The following is a 19,146-nucleotide window of genomic DNA, read 5'->3' on the forward strand; positions in this document are numbered from 1 at the left end:
TTATAGCACATGTGAGACTAGGCACGCTCAGAGAGGAAGGATGGCTCAGCGGTTGGCGCGCTAGTCTAGGACTTGAGGAAACAATGGTCTTGCTCTGTGACCTTAGCTGCACTGTGCCTCCGGTCCCACTCTAAAACCAGCAGAGCCACCCTTCCCTACCTTGCTGGTGTGATGTGAGAATAAACGTCTTTAAGATCATGACCATCAGGACTTGTAGTCGAGGTGATCTCTTTTATTAGGCCGATACGATTTTTGCAAACAAGGTCTTTAATGGCAAGCTTTCAGGCACAGACATCCTTCATCGGGCATCGGAGAAAAGATGGTAAAAGTTCTCCTGGGTAGAAATGGAAGTTCATATTTCAGAGGATTTCACAGAGGAGTCAATAGATGGAAAACTCACCTCTATTTTAGACCAACTAGAATAGTTGGAACAATTCTTCTTTGCCCAAAAGCTTGCAAAGAAGAATTTTTCCAGCTATTAGAGTTGGCCTAATGAAAGACAACAGATTTACCCCCAAAAAACCTTGTCGGCCTATCTCCTTAGACCAACACGGCTACAACCAACATGAGGATCATGAGGTGTTCAGACACTGTGATAAAGGGGCTACATAAGTACCTGAAAAGTGGTAGACAAGGCTGCCTTCAGTAAAATAATTTCTGAATATCCTCTTCTGTCATAGAAGCCAACTATCAGCAGTTTCCCCCCTCACCACATCTGTCTGAAAGCTGTTTGAAATAGGGATTGCTCCCTCCTCTCTGCAGCCTGTGCTACCTCATCATACCGTAGGCCTAACCAGCAAGCAGCACTACCTCCGGTGGCAGGATCTCATCATCTCATCACACTAATGTGGCTAAAGGGCTGCACGGTTCTCAAGCAAAGATGATCTTATCTTGCCAAGCAAGGAAAGCAAGGTACCTCTTGCTGATGCTGGCAAATAGACCAGAGTGCAGATGTCTGAACCGGGGTGGAAACATTCATCTAAACTTTATCCTTTTCCCAGCCTCACTCTGCGCAGACTTCCTGAGCTTACTCTAGTTGGGAGGTTTCTTTTTATGCAGACCTGTGGCAGCCAGACCTTTGGGCTGATCTGGAACATGATCTAGGAGAGGAAAACCTGGAAAAAAAACCCAAAAAACTCTTTACCATGGTCTGGGACAGACATTGCATAAACCGGTTTAACTCAAGTCAGTTAACCAGGTTTCTCTTAAACCAGTTTCAGCCATTTTCAAACTGGTTTATGTGCACTGAACATCTGTTCTGTTACGTGTTTCATCCAGTGTTTGATGACTTAAACCAGTGTGCGTGTAATGTCTGTCCCTAGCCCATGTCACCATGCCACCTACCCATGCCCCCAGCTCCCAGTAGCCCACCAGTAGCCCAGCAGCCCAGATGGAATGGCTCCGTGGGCCAGTTTGAGCCCAGATAATTAAGTCTTTATGGCTCTTCCCATACCTTGTGCAATGGGACTCTCTTCTTGATTGGCACTTTGTGGAAAATACACAATAGTAATAGCAACAGCTCCTGGAGTGTTTCAATGCAGTGAAGCATGGCTGAACCCAAGCCAGGTCATCTTTCTTCTATCACGGCTTAAGTGCTTAGAATAAATGAAAGGAGGATCTCGTGATCAATGCATATGGCAAGGACTCAGGAGATTTCAAACACCGGTATCCCTGGACCGAAGTCAGGTCCATGTGATAAACTTGCCATCCCCAGCCAAGGCACCCTCAGGTGCTCTGCTCTGCTTCCTAAAACAGAAACAGTATTGTCCTGTCTGTGGGATGCTCGATGCAAGCTAATTAGTACGGTGTGCCGATTAGCCTGGCCCGTGCTAGTGAACCCACCCATGCAGCTATGCTTGCACTACTTCCAGTTTAGGTGGCATCCCATCTGGAGCAGCCAAGTGGACCTGGAGTAAATTCAATATAAAGACATAGCCTGAGTCAGGCCTGGAGTCTGTCCAGGCCAGGATCCTGTCTTTGACCAGGTGTTTCAGGGGAAAGCATGTGACATCCTGCACCAGGCAGAGGCAAGATAATCTCCGCCTGTGAAAGCCGCCTGTTCACTCCTAGTGGGCACAGGTTAGCTGATGCCTTGGAGCCTGAGGCTGCAAAAGCAAGTTCCTATTCTACCCTGATAAGCCTTTTATGCAAGAGATGAGTGGGTCTTCTTCCTCCTCACTGCTTTGACCTTGGTCAAAACCACCTAATCTCTCTTAACCTCAATTTCTTCCTCTGTAAAATGAAAAGAAGTCTGAGCCTAAAAGGGCGTTGTAAGGCTGAACACACTCATGTGAAGGGCAGGGAGATCCGCAGGCAAAAGTACAAGGTATTGTCCTTAAAGCTATCCATTCACGAGCGCTGTAGGCAGCGTAGTTGAATTCATGCACCTGTTTATAAGCCAGAGTCTTTTTGGGGGTCTTTGTGTCATATCTGGGGGTTTTTCCCCCCTCCCTTCACACCATGTGGGTTATCAGCAATATTAGACCATCGGACCTTCATCACAGAGCTTTACCTTTTGAGCTAAAGGACTGACTCCATCAGCGATAGTTGGTTGTTGGCTAGCAATAGTTGGTTGTTATCTGCTATGGGGTTTGCTAATAAAAGGGACTCGGTGCATTTTGCCAGCATACTATCTGATCAAACCCATCTTTACCCGTGCAAGAACGCAGATCTTTACATTTCCTGTAGCTTTATTTTGTCTGTGATTAATCTTCTGTGCTACTGTAAGCCTGGCAGTTTCCTTGAAACTGGCCTTTTGCAGAGGGTACCGGGGACTCTTTCCACAGCCTGGCAAAACGGGACATTTCCAAAGAGGAACTGGGAAGCAAGTCCGTAAGGAAATCATCTGTAGAGAATCAGTTTAGCTTAAGGCAAATGAGATATGCAAATCTAACAACAATAATAATTGTTCTGAAAGTTGAGGCAACGCTGTTCTGCAGCTGTGCGCTGCCATTAACCTCAGGCTAGCAGAAAATGTAACTACACAACAGCTCCAAAAAAGAAAGGATTTTCTCACAGATTTTACCCAGCTTTTTTTCCTTTGAGTCATCGAGGTGATGAAGGCTGGCAGGCCTAAGAAAGCATTACCCTTGCAGTTACAGATTCAAAACCCCTTGAAGCCCACGGGGTTACTTGGGGTTTTGAATTAGGTCTGGAATGAATATGGGATCGTTCTCTGCATGGGAGACACATTACGGAAGATAGAGGCTAGGGGAAGTCTCGCAGACCAGCTTTTAGCAAAATAACAGTACTTCTTGCCTCCATCCAAGGGTCCCAAAGCACTTTACAGACACAGAGGTATTAAGACCCCTGTGAGGTGCATAAAGATGAGTTTATCCATGGTACAGGTATGGAAATTGAGGTGTAATGACTTTTCAAGGTCATCCAGTGAGTTGGAGGCAGAGTGCCACTCTCCCGACTCCTGTCTTCTGCCCTCACCCTGAACCATGTATCCTTAAGGCACTGATCTTTCCCTAAAGTTGAGCAACTCGGTGCCCGGACACTGCAACAAAAGGCCGTTGTCTCAACCTGCCAAGAGTGAGGAAGTAAAAAGCCTACGAATCCGAAATTTTCAGTCTAATTTTGCCAACTTGGCTGCTGCGCCTCATGTCTGGGGGCATACAAAATGGGACCAAGTGGGCAGGGACTGCTCTCGGCCATGCTCAACACAGAGATGGTGTCAATAAACCCCAGTGGGCCACAGGATCAGTCCCTCATCCCACTTATGTGATGTTGTGCAAATCACTTAGCTTCCCTGTGGGTCCACTTGGTGCTCAGACATTACAGTACTGGAGCATTATTAGCTCTCAACAGACTAAGCAAGTACCAGGATAGGTTGGTAGTGCGCTGACTCCCATAGACTTGTGCTGGATTTGTGCCCAGGCGAGCGAGGTCCGAATTGGGCACACTAGAATAGCTCTGAAGGTATCTGCATATCCTAACAGAATTGCTAGCCCTGTCAAACAGGTCCTGGATGTCAAGGTACCTGCCTTAATTTCTTAACTTGGTCTTTCATAGTAGGGGCTGGAAGGGACCTTACAGATCCTCAGGTCCAGCCCCCTGCACTTGGGCAGGAAAGACTGCTGGTGTTGCTTATTTTTGCTAATTCTTTATGATTATATACATGGGATAGCAGCCAAGTTTTGCCACGCTAGGCACTGTACAAATATATAACCAAAAGAAAGGTCCTTGCACCAGAGAGTCTGTGATCTTACCCTAGAACGAGAGGTAGCAAGTGGATGCACTAAACGCAGTGAAGGCAAAGGGAGGGCAAAATAGCAGGGAGTGGATAGTATTTAATGGCAGAAGCCAGCCTTATTGGGAAGAGTAAAATTCACTCTTCCTTTCTGCCTGCAGTTCTCAGGCATAGGGTGATTGCTGGTTTGATAGGAGCAAGCCAGATTATGACTTCAGGGCTTCCTCTGTGGGCTGGGCAATGAGTTGTCCATGTAGGTCTGATTGCATTCAGTGGCTTCTTATCACAGGCTTCCTTAGTAGCTGCATGCACCTCACACTTTATTATTGTGAGGAACCGAGGCTCCCAGCATCAATCCTGTTTACTCTTGGTTATTGTTAAGAGAAGAGAGAATCGACAATTGGCAGCCTTGACACTTTCCCTTTCTATAGCCTCAGCTGTAAGCATCTGTTCTGTAATCAGCCAGGGCTGAATGACTTTGAAATCAAGCAGACTCTGGCTTTTTCAGATGGACAGCTCTGGAAACCATCCGTAAAAATCTTTTTTCTTCCACTCCCCTGAATAAACTGTAGCCGGGCTGGAAGGGGGAAAAGTGTGACGTGACATTAACTGCAGCAAACAGACTAAACTCCAACGCTAGCTGAAATGCAGTCTGCATAGCGCTGAATGAACTCGCCGTTCATTAGCACGAATGGCAGCATAAATATTAAGGCTAGTATGAGACAGCTGATTGATTTGCCTGTAGGACCACTGAGTTTGAGTCACCACTTATTAATGTGAGTCACTGATTTAAGCAATGCGAAGCCAGCACAAGCAAGTCTTGTGTGACAGAGAGGAGATGTTTTGCTAATCCGAACCTGGATTTTCAAAAAGTGCCTGCACGTTTTGCACGTGTCAGGCCTGATCCTATTCCAACCATTAGGTGCTTACGTGTGATCCTATGCCACCTGGCCGGAGTCCCTGACATATTGTTAACACACACTTGCTTGTAACATCTTACCCTTAAGACTAAGTCACCAAATGCAGTGAGCTGGAGTAGGACCCGCCGTCTCTTGTATTAAGCGCTCTTCAGAGACTTAAGTGGGGTGAAAGAGGGTCGCACTTAGGTAACGGGAAGCACGGGTTTCTTAATGCGGGCTTAGGACATGTGATGGAAAGCTTATGATAGAGGATTTATATACATAACTCCCTCTCTATATATAGAAATATATTTTAATTAAAAAAAAAAGTCCACTTCAGCACATAACAGGATCTGGTCCCTTGGTTTTTGTTTGCCCAATGTGAGGCACTTAGGGACTTTCAGAGGTGCTGAGGACCCACTTGCCCATTCACTGCACTGAATCTTTTGGGCTGAAAAGGCTGATCAGGCCATCTGATGAGACCTCCTGCATAACACAGGCCATAGGATTTCATCTTGGCTAGTCCATATCTTCTATGACATCCATGACATCCATGACTTCCTTTGGTCATTTGTCCCTGTCATTATGATCCATGGCTCCAGGGCTTTTCACTGAGATCAATGGTTACTCTGCCCACTCGGGTCATGTCCAAATCATCTCAGGTTAGGCTGCGAAAAGAAAAGGGCATCCTAAAATTCTTGGCAACTTTGAAAGCCATGGGGGCAGAGGTCTCCAAAGTCACAACAATCCTCCTAACTCTTGCAGGCTCACCAAATGTAGTCAAATCAAAGCGAGACTGAAAGTCACATCCAATCCAGCCAAATACCTCCGTGGGGTACTATGGTTAAGGTATACCCATTTTTGGAGCTGACAGGAAGCAAAGCGGTGTTCAGTCCAGACCTCTAGACGTTTGAGTTCACGTTCTTCTCTGACACGGCTCTGAGCTTTGACTTAGAAACAAATGGTGACAGCCTGGATCTATTGCAGACTTTGCTGAAAGGACTTTGTGGATGCCAGGGCTCTGAATTGCTAGAGCAAGGGATACTACAGGATGGTGGGAAGGAACTGGACCAGCATTTCCTTCTCAGGTTTTTAATGACATGATGGGCCTGTCTACATGTGCATTTATGCTGGCTTAAATTTACTACGCAGTAAATTAATGCACAGTAAGCAGAAATAGGCCAGCATCTATAAGTGCAGGCATTAAAGTGCATTAACTCTGTACATGGACTAGCTTGGGACTAAAGTTAGCCCCAAGTCATTCCACACACAGTGTTACTGCACAGTAAAGTGTCTACACGTGTATTACTACGCAGTAACTAATCGGGTGTAAACTTCATACCTGCATGATGCAGGTATCATATTTACACGTAAGTTGGCATAAGTTGCCAGATTTATTGTGCAGAACAGGCATCCATGTGTAGACGGGTGCCCATACTGCACAGTTATTTCGGCTACTGTGCAGTAAATACGCACATGTTGATGTGCCCAGTATTAAATAAGAGACAAGCCATTAAGGCAGCATTACGTATATTTAAACCAACCCTGTCTGTCTGGAATAATTGGATTTCAAAGCAATTTGGGCTTCACACAACTTCTGTTTATGGTTCAGCAGGACAGTGCTCTTTTTTTAAATGAATCCACTTTTTCAAACATTAGATAAAAAATATTCATAGATTCATAGATGTTTGGGTTGGAAGGGGCCTCAATAGATCATCGAGTCTGACCCCCTGCATAGGTAGGAAAGAGCACTGGTCTCAGATGAGCCCAGCCAGATGCCTATCCAGCCTTCTCTTGAAGACCCCCACAGCAGGGGAGAGCACCACCTCCTTTGGAAGCTCATCCCAAATTTTGGCCACCCTTACCATGAAGGAGTTTTTCCTGATATCTAGCCTAAATCTGCTCTCTGACCATTGTTCCTTGTTACCCCAAGAGGCGCCCTGGTGAACAGCACATCTCCAATCCCTTGCTGTGTCCCCTATTGAATTTGTAGGCGGCCACAAAATCACCCCTCATCTTTCTCTTGCGGAGGCTGAAGAGGTCCCAGTCCCTTGGTCTCTCCTCACAGGGCTTGTCCTGTAAGCCCCTAACCATACGAGTGGCCTCTTCTGGACCCTCCCAAGTCTATCAACATCCTTCTTGAAGTACGGTGCCCCAAATTGGACGCAGTACTCCAACTGCGGTCTGACTAATGCTGCATAGAGGGGAAGGATCACCTCCTTGGATCTATTCATCATGCATCTGCTATGTCCACTATGACTCTGAGATCCCTTTTGTGTGTCTGAGCTGCTGAGAGGGTCACTTCCCAGCCAATAGATGTGCTGGATATTTTTGCTCCCTAAGTGCAGCACCCTGCACTTGTCCTTGTTGTACTGCATCCTATCGTGTACTGCCCACTTTTCTAACCTGGCCAGGTCTGCCTGCAGTCATTCCCTACCCTCCAGAGTGGGCACTTCACCCCACAATTTAGTATCATCTGAAAATTTGGACAGAGTACACTTCACACCCACATCCAAGTCACTGGTGAAGATATTGAAGAGTCCAGGTCCAAGGACCGAGCCCTGCAGGACCCCACTACCCACATCCCTCCAGGTCGATACCGACCCGTCCACTACCACACTCTGGGTGCGACCACTAAGCCAATTTGCCACCCACCGGACCTTGTAAACATCTATGTTGCAACCTCTTAATTTATTTATGGGAATGGGATGAGATACTGTATCGAAGGCCTTACTAAAGTCCAAGAAAATGACATCTACCTCTACTCCTGTGTCTGAGCATTTTGTGATCCTGTCATAAACTGAAACCAGATTGGTCCGGCATGATCTACATGCTGGTTGCCTCGCTGAATTATTTTTCCCATTGGATTCCATAAATCCAAATTACACGTGAGAAGGATGCTAGTCTGGAAATAGGCTCCAAGCAAAGAAATCACCTTTCTGCACTGCGCTGCAGGGTTTTCATGGTGTGCACTTGAAACTGTCACTTCAGAAATGTCCTGGCACTCAGCAAACCACTGCTGTGCTGGACTGGCAAGGAGCTGTGCCCATGGGGAAGAGAGTGTGTTTTCCAAGCAGTGCAAAAGTCCAGGATTTGAGCAATGAGGGATGTTGCAGACTGATTGATGCACTTTTGCCAGATACTAGAATGGTGGTAACACATATCCTGGCACATTGCTTTGGCAAATGTCACGCTGCAAAGGCCATGCTGCATCTTCATTATGCCATTAGCTGTTAGCAAGGTCCCGGCCCCAAAGACCTGCAACTGAAGTAGAGGAGACAAAGAAAGGAACAAATTGGAACCAAGGCACGGAGCAAGATTAAGAGCCAAATCCTATTGCACTTTTATGTGCTGAAGGAGCTCTTAGCCATGTAAGCACAGGTTTTGCCACTTACCCAGGGTTTTAGACTCTGGTGGAATAGGATTCATAGATTCATAAATGTTAGGGGCTGGAAGGATTGCCAGGATACATACATAATTGCCCAGAGAAAAATGGAGGACTCTCCCAACTTCTAGCCCAGTAGGTTGCTGGGGGTGGGAGACTCAGCCTAATAGCCACTTTAAGGCTTCACCAAACCTGATGGGACTTGAACCTGCTTCTCAGCACGCTCTAATCTCCAAGCCATGGGCTTGGCATGGTGCAGAGCATCTACTTCTTAATGCTGGCCCACTGGGAACCTACAACGGAAAGATATGTGGGAGCAGGAAGAAAGTGAGCCTTGAGGAGTGTGGTTCAGTGAAATGGATGCTGTCGTGGAAGGTAGGGTTCCCAGTGCTGCGCATCTATTTAATGCAATCATTAAATGTAGGGTGCAGCAAAGCTACAGGGAACAGGGCCAGAAACCAGGCTCTGCTGCCCCCCAAGATAGTATCCATCTCTCTGGGAGCGTGTAACAGGGCCCCGTTGTCCAGAACCTCAGCCCTGTGGCTAAGAGGCAGGGAAATCTCTTGCTCCCTGGAATATGCTGGTGCTTTATAAGAGACGCAACAGCTTTCGATGACAGCAGCCGTTCCCACTTACTCTGAAGTGTCTGGTGCTGGTCACTGGATTGCTGGTGTCCCAGTAGGAAGACCCACTTTGGCAAAGGCTAAGTGTTTCTGCAGTTGGGCTGAAGTAGCCCAGCTACCTGGGACACAGTCCCAAATGTTCACATTCACAACTTAGCCACCCACAGGCTGCACTTCTCATAGCTGGTGTGACCATACATCCCAGTTTGGCCAGGACAGCTCCAGATTTCAGAGGCCGGTCCTGGCTGGCCAGTGAAAATTAAAACAAGTGTCCCAGGGTGGGTAGGCAGAGCTGCAGGAGCTGTGAAATAGGAAGTCCTAGCAGGCAGCCAAATTGCCCTAAAATGGGTTCACTTGATTAGTGAAATGATGGTTAAAATGGGGATTATTAACACCTGTGAAGTAAAGAATAATGGGTCATTAACAGGCCATTGACTCCCTTAGCTGCCTAAATAGTAATACCAGAGCTGCAGCATGCCACCCTGCCTCCACCTTTGCCTGCAGCAGCAGGGAGGGGTGTGCAGTGTCCCAGATTTCACATTGTCCCATATGGTCTACATAGCAGATTGAAGGTATAGATGAAGCATTGCATCTCACCAGCAAGTAGTGCCCCGACACACCAGTAATAGGGTTTTTTCTCCTCTCTATCCTCCAGGTGCCTATTCTCTGTCTGTGAGAGACAGTGATGCTGCCAGCGGTGATATCATCAAACACTACAGGATCCGCACCCTGGACGGCGGGGGATACTACATCTCCCCAAGGACCACCTTCTCCTCGCTGCATCAGCTCGTCCATTATTACTGCAGTAAGTCGCCCACCTTCCCTTATGATGAGTGTAGACTCACCGGCTGGCAGGGGGAGGCTGCAGGACATTCCTCGGGGCAGAAACGGCGTGGGTGGCCATGCCTGATAGGGGGGGCAATAGAAGCAAGAAGCGATGTATAAGGAAGGCCATAGAGGCTCGAGCCAACCGGCACTCCATGGTGTGCACGCCCTTCTCTTCGGCTCCCCCCTGCCCAAAGTCATAAGCAGGATGAACCTCCCCTTTCAGCCCTGTGTCCTTAAGGCACATCTCCACCCCCAAGTACAGGAGGGGCAAAGCCAGCCACCACCTCTGTGACCACCATCCAGGTAGGACAGCTGGAAGGGGCTGGCTTCTGGAGAGAGATATGTTGGCAGATGTGACCTCCATCCTGCACAGAAATTATTTGGGGGTATGAACAGACTGTAGCAGGGATGTAGCTGAGGATAGTCTAATGCATGGATCTCCTGGGCTGTTCCTTGGCTGTGAATCCAGACCACAATGCTCAGAGCCATGAGGCTGAGGTCATCTGGGTGGGATGGTGATGGACTTGTTCCAAGCAAAAAGATGACTTACCCTTTGCACGTGTGTCTAGCACCATGGCTTGGGCTAGATGAAGGGCTGAGGTTTTGGCTCTTCCCAGTGACCTGGAAGGTGTTTTCTCCATCTACAGCCAAGGGCGACGGTCTTTGCCAGAAGTTGACGGTTCCATGCACAACGCTGATCCCCCAGAGACCCTGGGCGCAGGACGAATGGGAGATCCCACGGGAGTCCTTGAAACTTGTGAAGAAACTTGGTGCCGGGCAGTTTGGGGAAGTGTGGATGGGTAAGTACAGTGATCTCTGCTCCCAGTGGGGTATGTCTGGGAGAGCAGCACATGGTCCAGGAGAAGGAGACACCTCATTTCCCCAGAAGCATCATGACTTCCAGCCATTGCCCATGGCTGGGTGTGTGAATGAGGTCTTTACTGTGGCTTCGTACCACAACCTGGCTTTTGGTGCAGACCCACACAGGCATGCCGGCACCTACCTCCCCATGCACACTTTCCAACGAGGACTGGAGTTTGGGCCCAGGCAACTCTGTGGCTTGGGGAATAGTCTATGCACCTCTGCTGAGGGAGGCCAGGGGTATGCATCCCCATAACTGCTTATTTCCACCTCCTCTTCCACTCCTTCATGTTTGCTTGCTACCACGAGATGCAGGGACTAAAGTGGTGGCCAGGACTGTGCAACAGATTCACCCTCCCCCTTGATTGCAAATGTCCAGCTCCTTTCAATGCGGGATGCTGATGCCACGGTGATGGACATACAGTTCAGGGCTTGCATGCTGTCAAGACGCTCATCCCGTCCTGGCCTGTAGATTTACCACCCCCTTTTCCTCTCCCTTGGAGTACAGTATCTTCATGCTGCTCACTGCTGTATTCTTCAGCAGGATACACAAGATCCAGTCCAGGTCCTTGGCAAAGAAACATTTCCTGGACTCCAGCCCTGTCTCCTCTATCCTAACATCTCCACCTTCTGGAATGGCTCCCAAACCACCTCCTAGGGGTAGCTTCTCTCTCATGGCATGGATCCCCCAATGCCCTCTGCCAAGCTAGAAAGAAGCAATACCCTACCATTCCCTTCCTCCACCACTGCCCCTCCAAAAAGTTTGTACCTACCATACCCAAATAGCCTCCCACCTCCACTCTGCCTTCAGAGAGGCCCCATCAAAGAAGATGGCCTTTCTCCACGTCCTCCCGAGGTGGCCACCGTCTTGGGTGGAACAGGGATTGCCCACCTGCTAGCTGGACTTCATTGTTAATCCCCATCCACCCCGAGACAGGCTTGCTTTCAACTCTTGACCCATCGATTGATAGGTTGGCCTATTCCACTTGTCCCTCGCTGGAGTTATGTCATTTCTCTTGGCACTTCAACTCTTCATTGGAGCCTCTGACCACCTCATCATCACTGCTGGACTTCTCCCCAGACCACCCCCCGTGACAGAAGCCAGCAGGGAAAATGAGGCAGAGAAGGATTAAATGGTTTCCCAGGCTCACATAGGAGGAAGAGATTGAATTTGGGTACTACCATCGTGGGAAAGTACTCTAATCACAGGGCCCTCCTTCTTCTCTTTTGGCAGGCTATTACAAGAGCAACATAAAGGTGGCTGTGAAGACCTTGAAGGAAGGCAGCATGTCCCCGGACGCCTTCCTGGCTGAGGCAAACCTGATGAAGAGGCTCCAACATGACAAGCTGGTCCGGTTGTATGCCGTGGTCACCAAGCAGCCGGTCTACATCGTGACAGAGTTCATGGCCAATGGTAAATAGCCTCACCCAGCCTTATTCCTTATAGACATTTTGGACCAGGTTCAGGTCTGTAAAAGAGGAGGCCGGTGCTTGGGCTTTTTGATGATCCCAGGTTGAGAGCAGGTCATGTGAAGGGCAATCATGCCTCAGGTGGGAGGCGGATGAAAAAACCCACAAAGTCTTTTCTCAAGAGGATAAGGCTTCCCAAACTCTGCTCTCGTGGGCTTCCTGCCACTGGAGAGAGGCCAAGCATCATTGGAACAGTCTCGTGCATGTGTGTGGGAGCGGGGAGATGGCAATATCGTGGGGTTTCTTGAAGCCAGCGGGTGTTTTGGGGACAGGTTCAATGACAGGCAACATCACCACAGTCTGTGTGCGTCAAAATAAGGCTGAGCTGGGGAGGCGCGATGGCTCTTTCTAGTCTCAGTTTCCTTCCTTTGTTCCCTCTCCTTCCTCTGTGACCACAGGGGACTAGACCCAATGACCTTCCCCGTTCTGCGTTTCTGTGCTGCGCAATCCCTTTGATATCATAATTCAGCTCCTACTCAAAAGCAGTCGTGACTGTGACCCCTAATGGCTATGTCTGTCTGAGATAAGAAAGCCATGACCTTTGCAAAGAGCCCTATACAAAATATGAAGGGAAATAGGAGACTTTTCTGGGGGTTGTTTCTGCCCTGCAGCTCCACAAAACAGGAGCCCTGAAGTTATTCAGATCTGAGAAGTAAGGAGGGTCTACATATTTTTGATAGACAAACAACAGAAAATGGGCAAGGAAAAACTGGGTGGCTTTCAACCAGATCCCATGACTCAGAGGACACTGGGGTTCTTCTTCTTTGCTCCTAGGATGCTTGCTGGATTATCTGAAGACCGACGAAGGAGGCCAGTTGAATCTCTCAAAACTCATTGACATGTCGGCCCAGGTCAGTGATGAATGGGCACGGTGATGTGGGGTCAAGAAGATGGGGCAGCGCTATCCAAGATGCGAGTGCAGGGGGTGTGCCTGACTTTTGGCAGCAGGAAAGAAAGCAGGTGCATTCAGCCACTCCAGAGCCGCTCTAATTAAAGCGGTCATGTCCCCGCTCCACTTCCAGAGCAGGTGTATAAATGCCCATAGGTAAGTCAGGCTGGAAGGGACCTCCAGAGATCATTTAGTCCAACCCCCTTGTCTGAAGCAGGATCATCCCTATCCAAACCACCCCAGACACATCCATTGTCTAACCTGATAGTAAAACTACACTCAACCCTGACACAACACCACACATCACACCCAAAACTGCCAAGGGTAAAGCAATGGTGGCCAATGCCCTGCTGCTATGAGGGCTGCCAGAATCAATAGGAGCTGTATTTTGCTAGGAACAGAGTGAGGCTGATGTGCATCACTTTAGCAAGTCTCACACAGAGTCTGCAATCAGCATGGAAGTGAACTGTTCACTCCCTGTTCTGGATTTCTCCTGCCTGGAAAAGAGTCTGGGGAAGCAGTGCTTAATTGCATGCAATTATACTGTGCCTAACACAACCCTCCTCTAGAGAATGCAGCTACCATTCGGCTCCGGTTTTAAATAATGAATGGATCTGGGAGCCGCTCTGCCTGAGCAAGCACCAGCTGACCCAGCAGAACCATTTGCTTCGTAGTTTGCCCTCAAACAAAATGATTGCAATACCTCTAAGCAGCAGCCCCAATAGCTATTTTTATCCTCTGCCACGGAGGCTTTTCAGGTCATTTCCTCTTTACTACTGATAACATCCAGTCTGCAGCTCTACCTTTGATACCCCTGATAAATTATGGGCAGCAGCTGCAGCTTCGCCGGCTACGAGTTATTTCTTTTTTGTAACGCGAAGGAAATCACCTGTGGTTGGACTCACATTCCTGAAGATAAAGATGTGGGACCGCGTTCACCTCGGCAAACTACCTTGAAACCAGGCCTCCACCATGGTGCAAGGGGCTCGTTTGGAAGATGGGGCTTCTATTCCTAGGAAGGGTTTTTCCTTCAAGGAGCATCCCTCATGCTTTCCAAACTATGCACCAAACTCATGCCTCAAAGGAGAAAACAGGTGTGGGTTAATTCAGAGCAGGTGGGACAAGTGCCAGGTGGGTTGGAGTCCACATCCTTGAGAAAGACGTTTGGGGCTAACTGGAAAGAAGTTGCCCCTGAGGAAAGGGAGTATCCTGTTTAAAACCACATGCAAGCAAGGGGGTGGTCAAGGGGGTGGTCTCTGAGTCAGGGGGAGGAGGAGGGAACTCAGTACGAAGAGACAGATTTGCAGGCAATTGCTCTGGTGTGATGGAGGGATGGGGCTGCCATACGCCTTTACAGAGGGGCTCCACAGAAGACCAGGAGCTCCCTTTTTAAGTGAGGTGCTTTGGCCTAAAGGGAGGGACAGTTTTACATGAACAGGCATCTTCCACGTGGTGAATGGAGAGGCAGAGCGTTCCTTTTGTGGTTGGGTGACACCATGCTCAATGAGGCCCCTCTTGTGAGCTGCACCCCACAGCCTGGCCTGCAAAAACCAGCCTGTCTGGGTGATCTTTTGCACCCACAATTAACTGCAGCTTGACAGTGAGTGCCCAGGCTGGGGTCTAGATGCCCGCAAAAACCCAGTAGCGAGGACCTGCAGAGCCTGCAGCCGACTTCACCTTCCACCCAGGGCAGTGCATGTGGCTGCAGTCTTGTTTGGAGGGCATGGAGTCACCTTTGAGCCTCCAGATGCTCCCTGGGCTATATAAGCATTTGGATGCATCCAGGATAAACAGCATAGTGGGTGGTGGGCATTGGCAATGTGTAGCGGGTGCACATGCACCCCCTGAGATCAGCTGTGAACCCCCTGGAAGCACCAGCCGCGAAACTAGAAGTGCCAGTGGACATGCACTTCCAATTTCACTGCTGGCTCGGTGATCGGCCACTGGGGAACTTGCCCCCCCAATTGTCAATCAGCCATTGGGGGACCCCCCCCCCCATCAGTGATCTGGTGCTCCCCCAGACTCAGGAGGCACCAGTTGTCTGTGGTACTGGGGCAGCTGAGCATGGCAGCCCCTCTCCTCTGCAGTGCCTTATTGGCAGGGCAGGGTGTGGGCCCCTTCTCAGGGTCACCCACATGCATATTAGCCCACAATTCCCATGCCATTGCAGTGGCAGGGCATTGGGGGTGCCCTTGTCTCTGCTGCTGTTTACATGCTCTTTACCTGTGACAGGTTGTAGGGGAGTTTATATGGTGTCTTGGGAGGAGGGGAGGGAGGGGAGGTGGAGTAAAGGTTGTTTGGGCCCTTTATGAACAAATAGTTGCCTGCAAATCATAGAAAATGAGGGTTGAAGGGACCTCAGGAGGTCACATCCTGTGCAACCCCCTGCTCAGAGCAGGACCAGCCCCAACTAGATCATCCCAGCCAAGGCTTTGTTGAGCCAGGTCTTCAAGACCTCCAAGGATGGAGATTCCAGCACCTCTGTGGGTGACCTGCTCCAGTGCTTCCCCAGCTTCCTAGTGAAGGTTTTCCTAATATCCAACCTAAACGTCCCTTGCTGCAACGTGAGCCCGTTGCTCCTTGTTCTGTCATCTGCCATCACTGAAGACAGTCAAGCTCGATGCAAAGGGATGGACCTGAAGGCCCTTTCCAGGGTGACGTCCCTAGGCCATGTAGAAGCCTTTCGTTCCAGACCATAACCCAGGCACCTATCTGTCACTACAGACCTCTCTCCAATGTCGAGTTGTTATAACATAGGGGGTTTCCAATCACCCCTTGGGTGGAGCACAGGCATAGCTGTTTTGCAATATGTTTACCAACGGTGTTTGGATTACATCACATCCCAAGGTAGTAGCACTCATACTGGGCATGCTTCACAGCCAAGAGCGTCACCCAGAGTTAAAATTAGCAAGGACTGAATCGATTGAATTCATCCTGTGGTCAGTCCCCCCTGCACGCGCAGGCTGAAAGGAAACCATGGGTCTAGTGCTATCTCATTAACATCAGGACAGGAAGTGACGTCAGTTCTTCCATTTTCCACTCAGACGAGCCGCACTCAAGCTGAAAGGGTGTTGATAGAAGGTGAAATACATAGTTGGAAAGTATGTGCGAGTATCCTGTTTAAAACCACATGCAAGCTAGGGGTTGATGAGAAACTGCATGGCATGGAAAATCCTGGTGCCCTGGCCGCAGGGCAAGTGAAAACACTGATCGTTCTTGCAGAGACCTACTTTCATCCCATCAGCCTCCTCTTCAAAGCACCCTGTTTCCCCAGACCGCCCCACTGCAGCACTGACTTGCTTCAATTTGGGGCCTGGTTAAAATAGTTCAGGTGTGGAATAATTCAGCAGTAGTCCTGCCCGCCAGGTTAGAGTAGGGACTTGCCTCAATTTGGGGCCAACTGCTCCCGATAATGCTGGCCAACACTGCCCTGAGGAGCACCATAGTTAAGGACATGCCAGTAAAGCCAAGGGGGATGAGAGCAACAACAGCCAAAAAAAAGTGGCATGCAAGGCAGCCGAGTCCATGCATGGCATTCAGGGTCTCCTGGTTTCTGTGCTGTGCAAAAGCACAAGCAAATGCCATGCAAGCCTGTGCTTTATAGAAGGGACGAACTGGGAGGATATTCATGCCCATTTCCAGGTGGGCAGGACTACTACTGAGTTACTCCACAGCTGAACTACTCTACCCAGGCCCCCAAACGCTGTTATCTTCTTTCAACTCCAATCCAAGGGCAGGGGGGCCGCTCTTGTGGCTGGGAATCAAGTGATCTGAATTCAATGACTGATTGTCCCCGGGTTTGAGGATCCTTTCTTGCTGCCACACATCATCTGTCCTGTCCAAGAGCTTTCTAGGAGCCAAGGGTTTGTCTCCTATAGCACCTAGCACAGTGCAGCCCTGATCTCAGCTGAGGAATAGTCATGCAATCTCCTACTGGGGAGGGACAAGGTGATTGCTGGCATGTTTAATGTCCAGGCAATGGGAGGGTGAGATGAATATTCCTGTGCTAACTCCCCTGGCCCCTCTTGCTCTCCTAGGTGGCCGAAGGCATGGCATACATCGAGAGAATGAACTCCATCCACCGCGACTTGAGAGCAGCGAACATCCTCGTCTCAGAGATGCTCTGCTGCAAAGTTGCTGACTTTGGCTTGGCCAGGATAATAGAAAATGAATACCTGGCACAGGAAGGTGGGTTCCACACCTGGTGCTTTACGGCAGCACCAGACCAAAGAGGTCTGGCTCTATTTCTGACTGGCCTTCTCCCTCGTGCAATCCTGCTCCCACCCAGAGCTCCCACCCAAATACAGTATTGATAGGGGATGATCACGCTATGATCTCTGGCTCTGCCGTCGGACAAATTGTTTCTACTGAAAAAATATCCTCCACTTAGTGGAGATGCAATAAAGCGATAAAAATGGCCTTGAAAACCAGCATTTGGATCTGGATCCAGATTTCAGTCACCCATTCAATTGGTCCTAGCACTTTTAGTTCGGTCAGCTGTAAAAAGAGGAGCAATGTATGAATTTTGCAGCAGAGGTTGGATTTATTGCCCTCTCCCTGACTGATTTGTAGGCATTTCTGGATCCATAGTTCTGAAGCATCTCCGGTTGCTGGTTCAGTTAATATATAATAATATATAATATGAATTGTGGAAGGGGTCCCTTGCTGTACACAGAGCTGCCAGCTCTAGTCTCTGTGACGGCAATGGGTAGGGCGAACACAAGCAAGAAGTGGCCACGAGAGGGCACATGGATACCGGTAGGTTGATTCAGTTCTGCAACTGGAAGGACAGACACAGCAAATTGCTGCCATAAGATATTTGTCATCTGCCAGGATGCCGGTTGTGCAATAGATTCACTCAGATTGTGAAGAGGCGGCGAAGTCAGAGAAGCAAAACAGCGGCTCTTCAGTACGACTGCAGAGTCTGAGTAGAGCTATTTGGGGAGAGGGTTTGAGATCTGGCACTTTGGCAGCGCTTGGAGTCGCAAAGCGATCTGAATACTTCCAGTTCTGGGGAGGGGGAGAATCCATTTGAATCCACAAAACAAAGAACAAAATGGAGAAAACCCCCAAACACTTCATTTCACCATTACTTTCTCAAGAAAGGTGCATTTGTACCATTGAGCATAATAGAAAAGTTCCAACAAAAAGCCATTTCCATATAAAAAAATTTAAAAAGAGGCACCTTCCTGAGATGGCTGTAAAGGGACACACATCCGTGCTAGTGAAGTGGGGGCTCATCCCAGCAAAATCAGCACCCTCTGCTCAGCGGTTGTGTTTTTCCCTGCAAAAGGATTGCATTAAAGTCTCTTCACTCAGATGTAGTAAGTAACTCACGTTCCTCTGTCTGCTTTGGGTGGCCTTCACTTAATACAGCTCAGCTCCCAGGCTCATCCGTCTCTCCTTCTCAAAAGCATGAAGGACAGGAACAAAAGCAGTTAGGCTGTATGAAGCCCTCCAAGGTTGAGTTTCTGTAAGGTGGGGAAAAAGCAATCAGGACTCGTGGCAGAGGTGATATTTTTTATTGGACCAACTCGATTTTTGCAAAAAACCCAATGCTTTAATAGCAAGCTTCTGGGCACAAACACCCTTCATCGAGCATCAGAGAAAAGTTTGCACAAGTTCTCCTGGGTAGAAATGAAAGTAAGGTGGGGAGGAATTTAAATGCAAGATTTTTGGGGTAAATACACTGAAATATCCCCTCCCAGCAGCAAGCAGAAGGGCTCCCTGCAAGTTCTGGGCCCAGGGAGCAGTCTCCCACCAAGGCCATCCTTTAACGTTTTCCTTCCCAACAGGTGCCAAATTCCCTATCAAATGGACAGCGCCGGAAGCAATTAACTACGGGGTTTTCACCATCAAATCCGATGTCTGGTCTTTCGGCATTCTCCTCACAGAGATTATCACCTACGGCAGGATCCCATATCCAGGTATGGGGGCACGGCGTCCCTCCTGCTTTGCTTCCAAGCACTTCCTGCTTCCCAAAGAAACCACTGATC

General features: G+C 48.9%; 1 protein-coding gene across 1 annotated transcript in view; it reads left to right on the top strand.

The window, feature by feature from the left end:
- BLK (BLK proto-oncogene, Src family tyrosine kinase) overlaps window positions 1–19,146 on the top strand; it is a 66,394-nt gene that overhangs the window by 42,484 nt on the left and 4,764 nt on the right. Inside the window, exons 7-12 of the mRNA XM_019496389.2 lie at window positions 9,758–9,907; window positions 10,578–10,730; window positions 12,026–12,205; window positions 13,036–13,112; window positions 17,188–17,338; window positions 18,946–19,077. Coding sequence (XP_019351934.1) covers window positions 9,758–9,907; window positions 10,578–10,730; window positions 12,026–12,205; window positions 13,036–13,112; window positions 17,188–17,338; window positions 18,946–19,077 — 843 coding nt within the window. The remainder of the gene's footprint in view (window positions 1–9,757; window positions 9,908–10,577; window positions 10,731–12,025; window positions 12,206–13,035; window positions 13,113–17,187; window positions 17,339–18,945; window positions 19,078–19,146) is intronic.

Source organism: Alligator mississippiensis, chromosome 1 (genome assembly GCF_030867095.1).
Source record: "Alligator mississippiensis isolate rAllMis1 chromosome 1, rAllMis1, whole genome shotgun sequence".
Lineage (NCBI taxonomy): Eukaryota > Metazoa > Chordata > Crocodylia > Alligatoridae > Alligator > Alligator mississippiensis.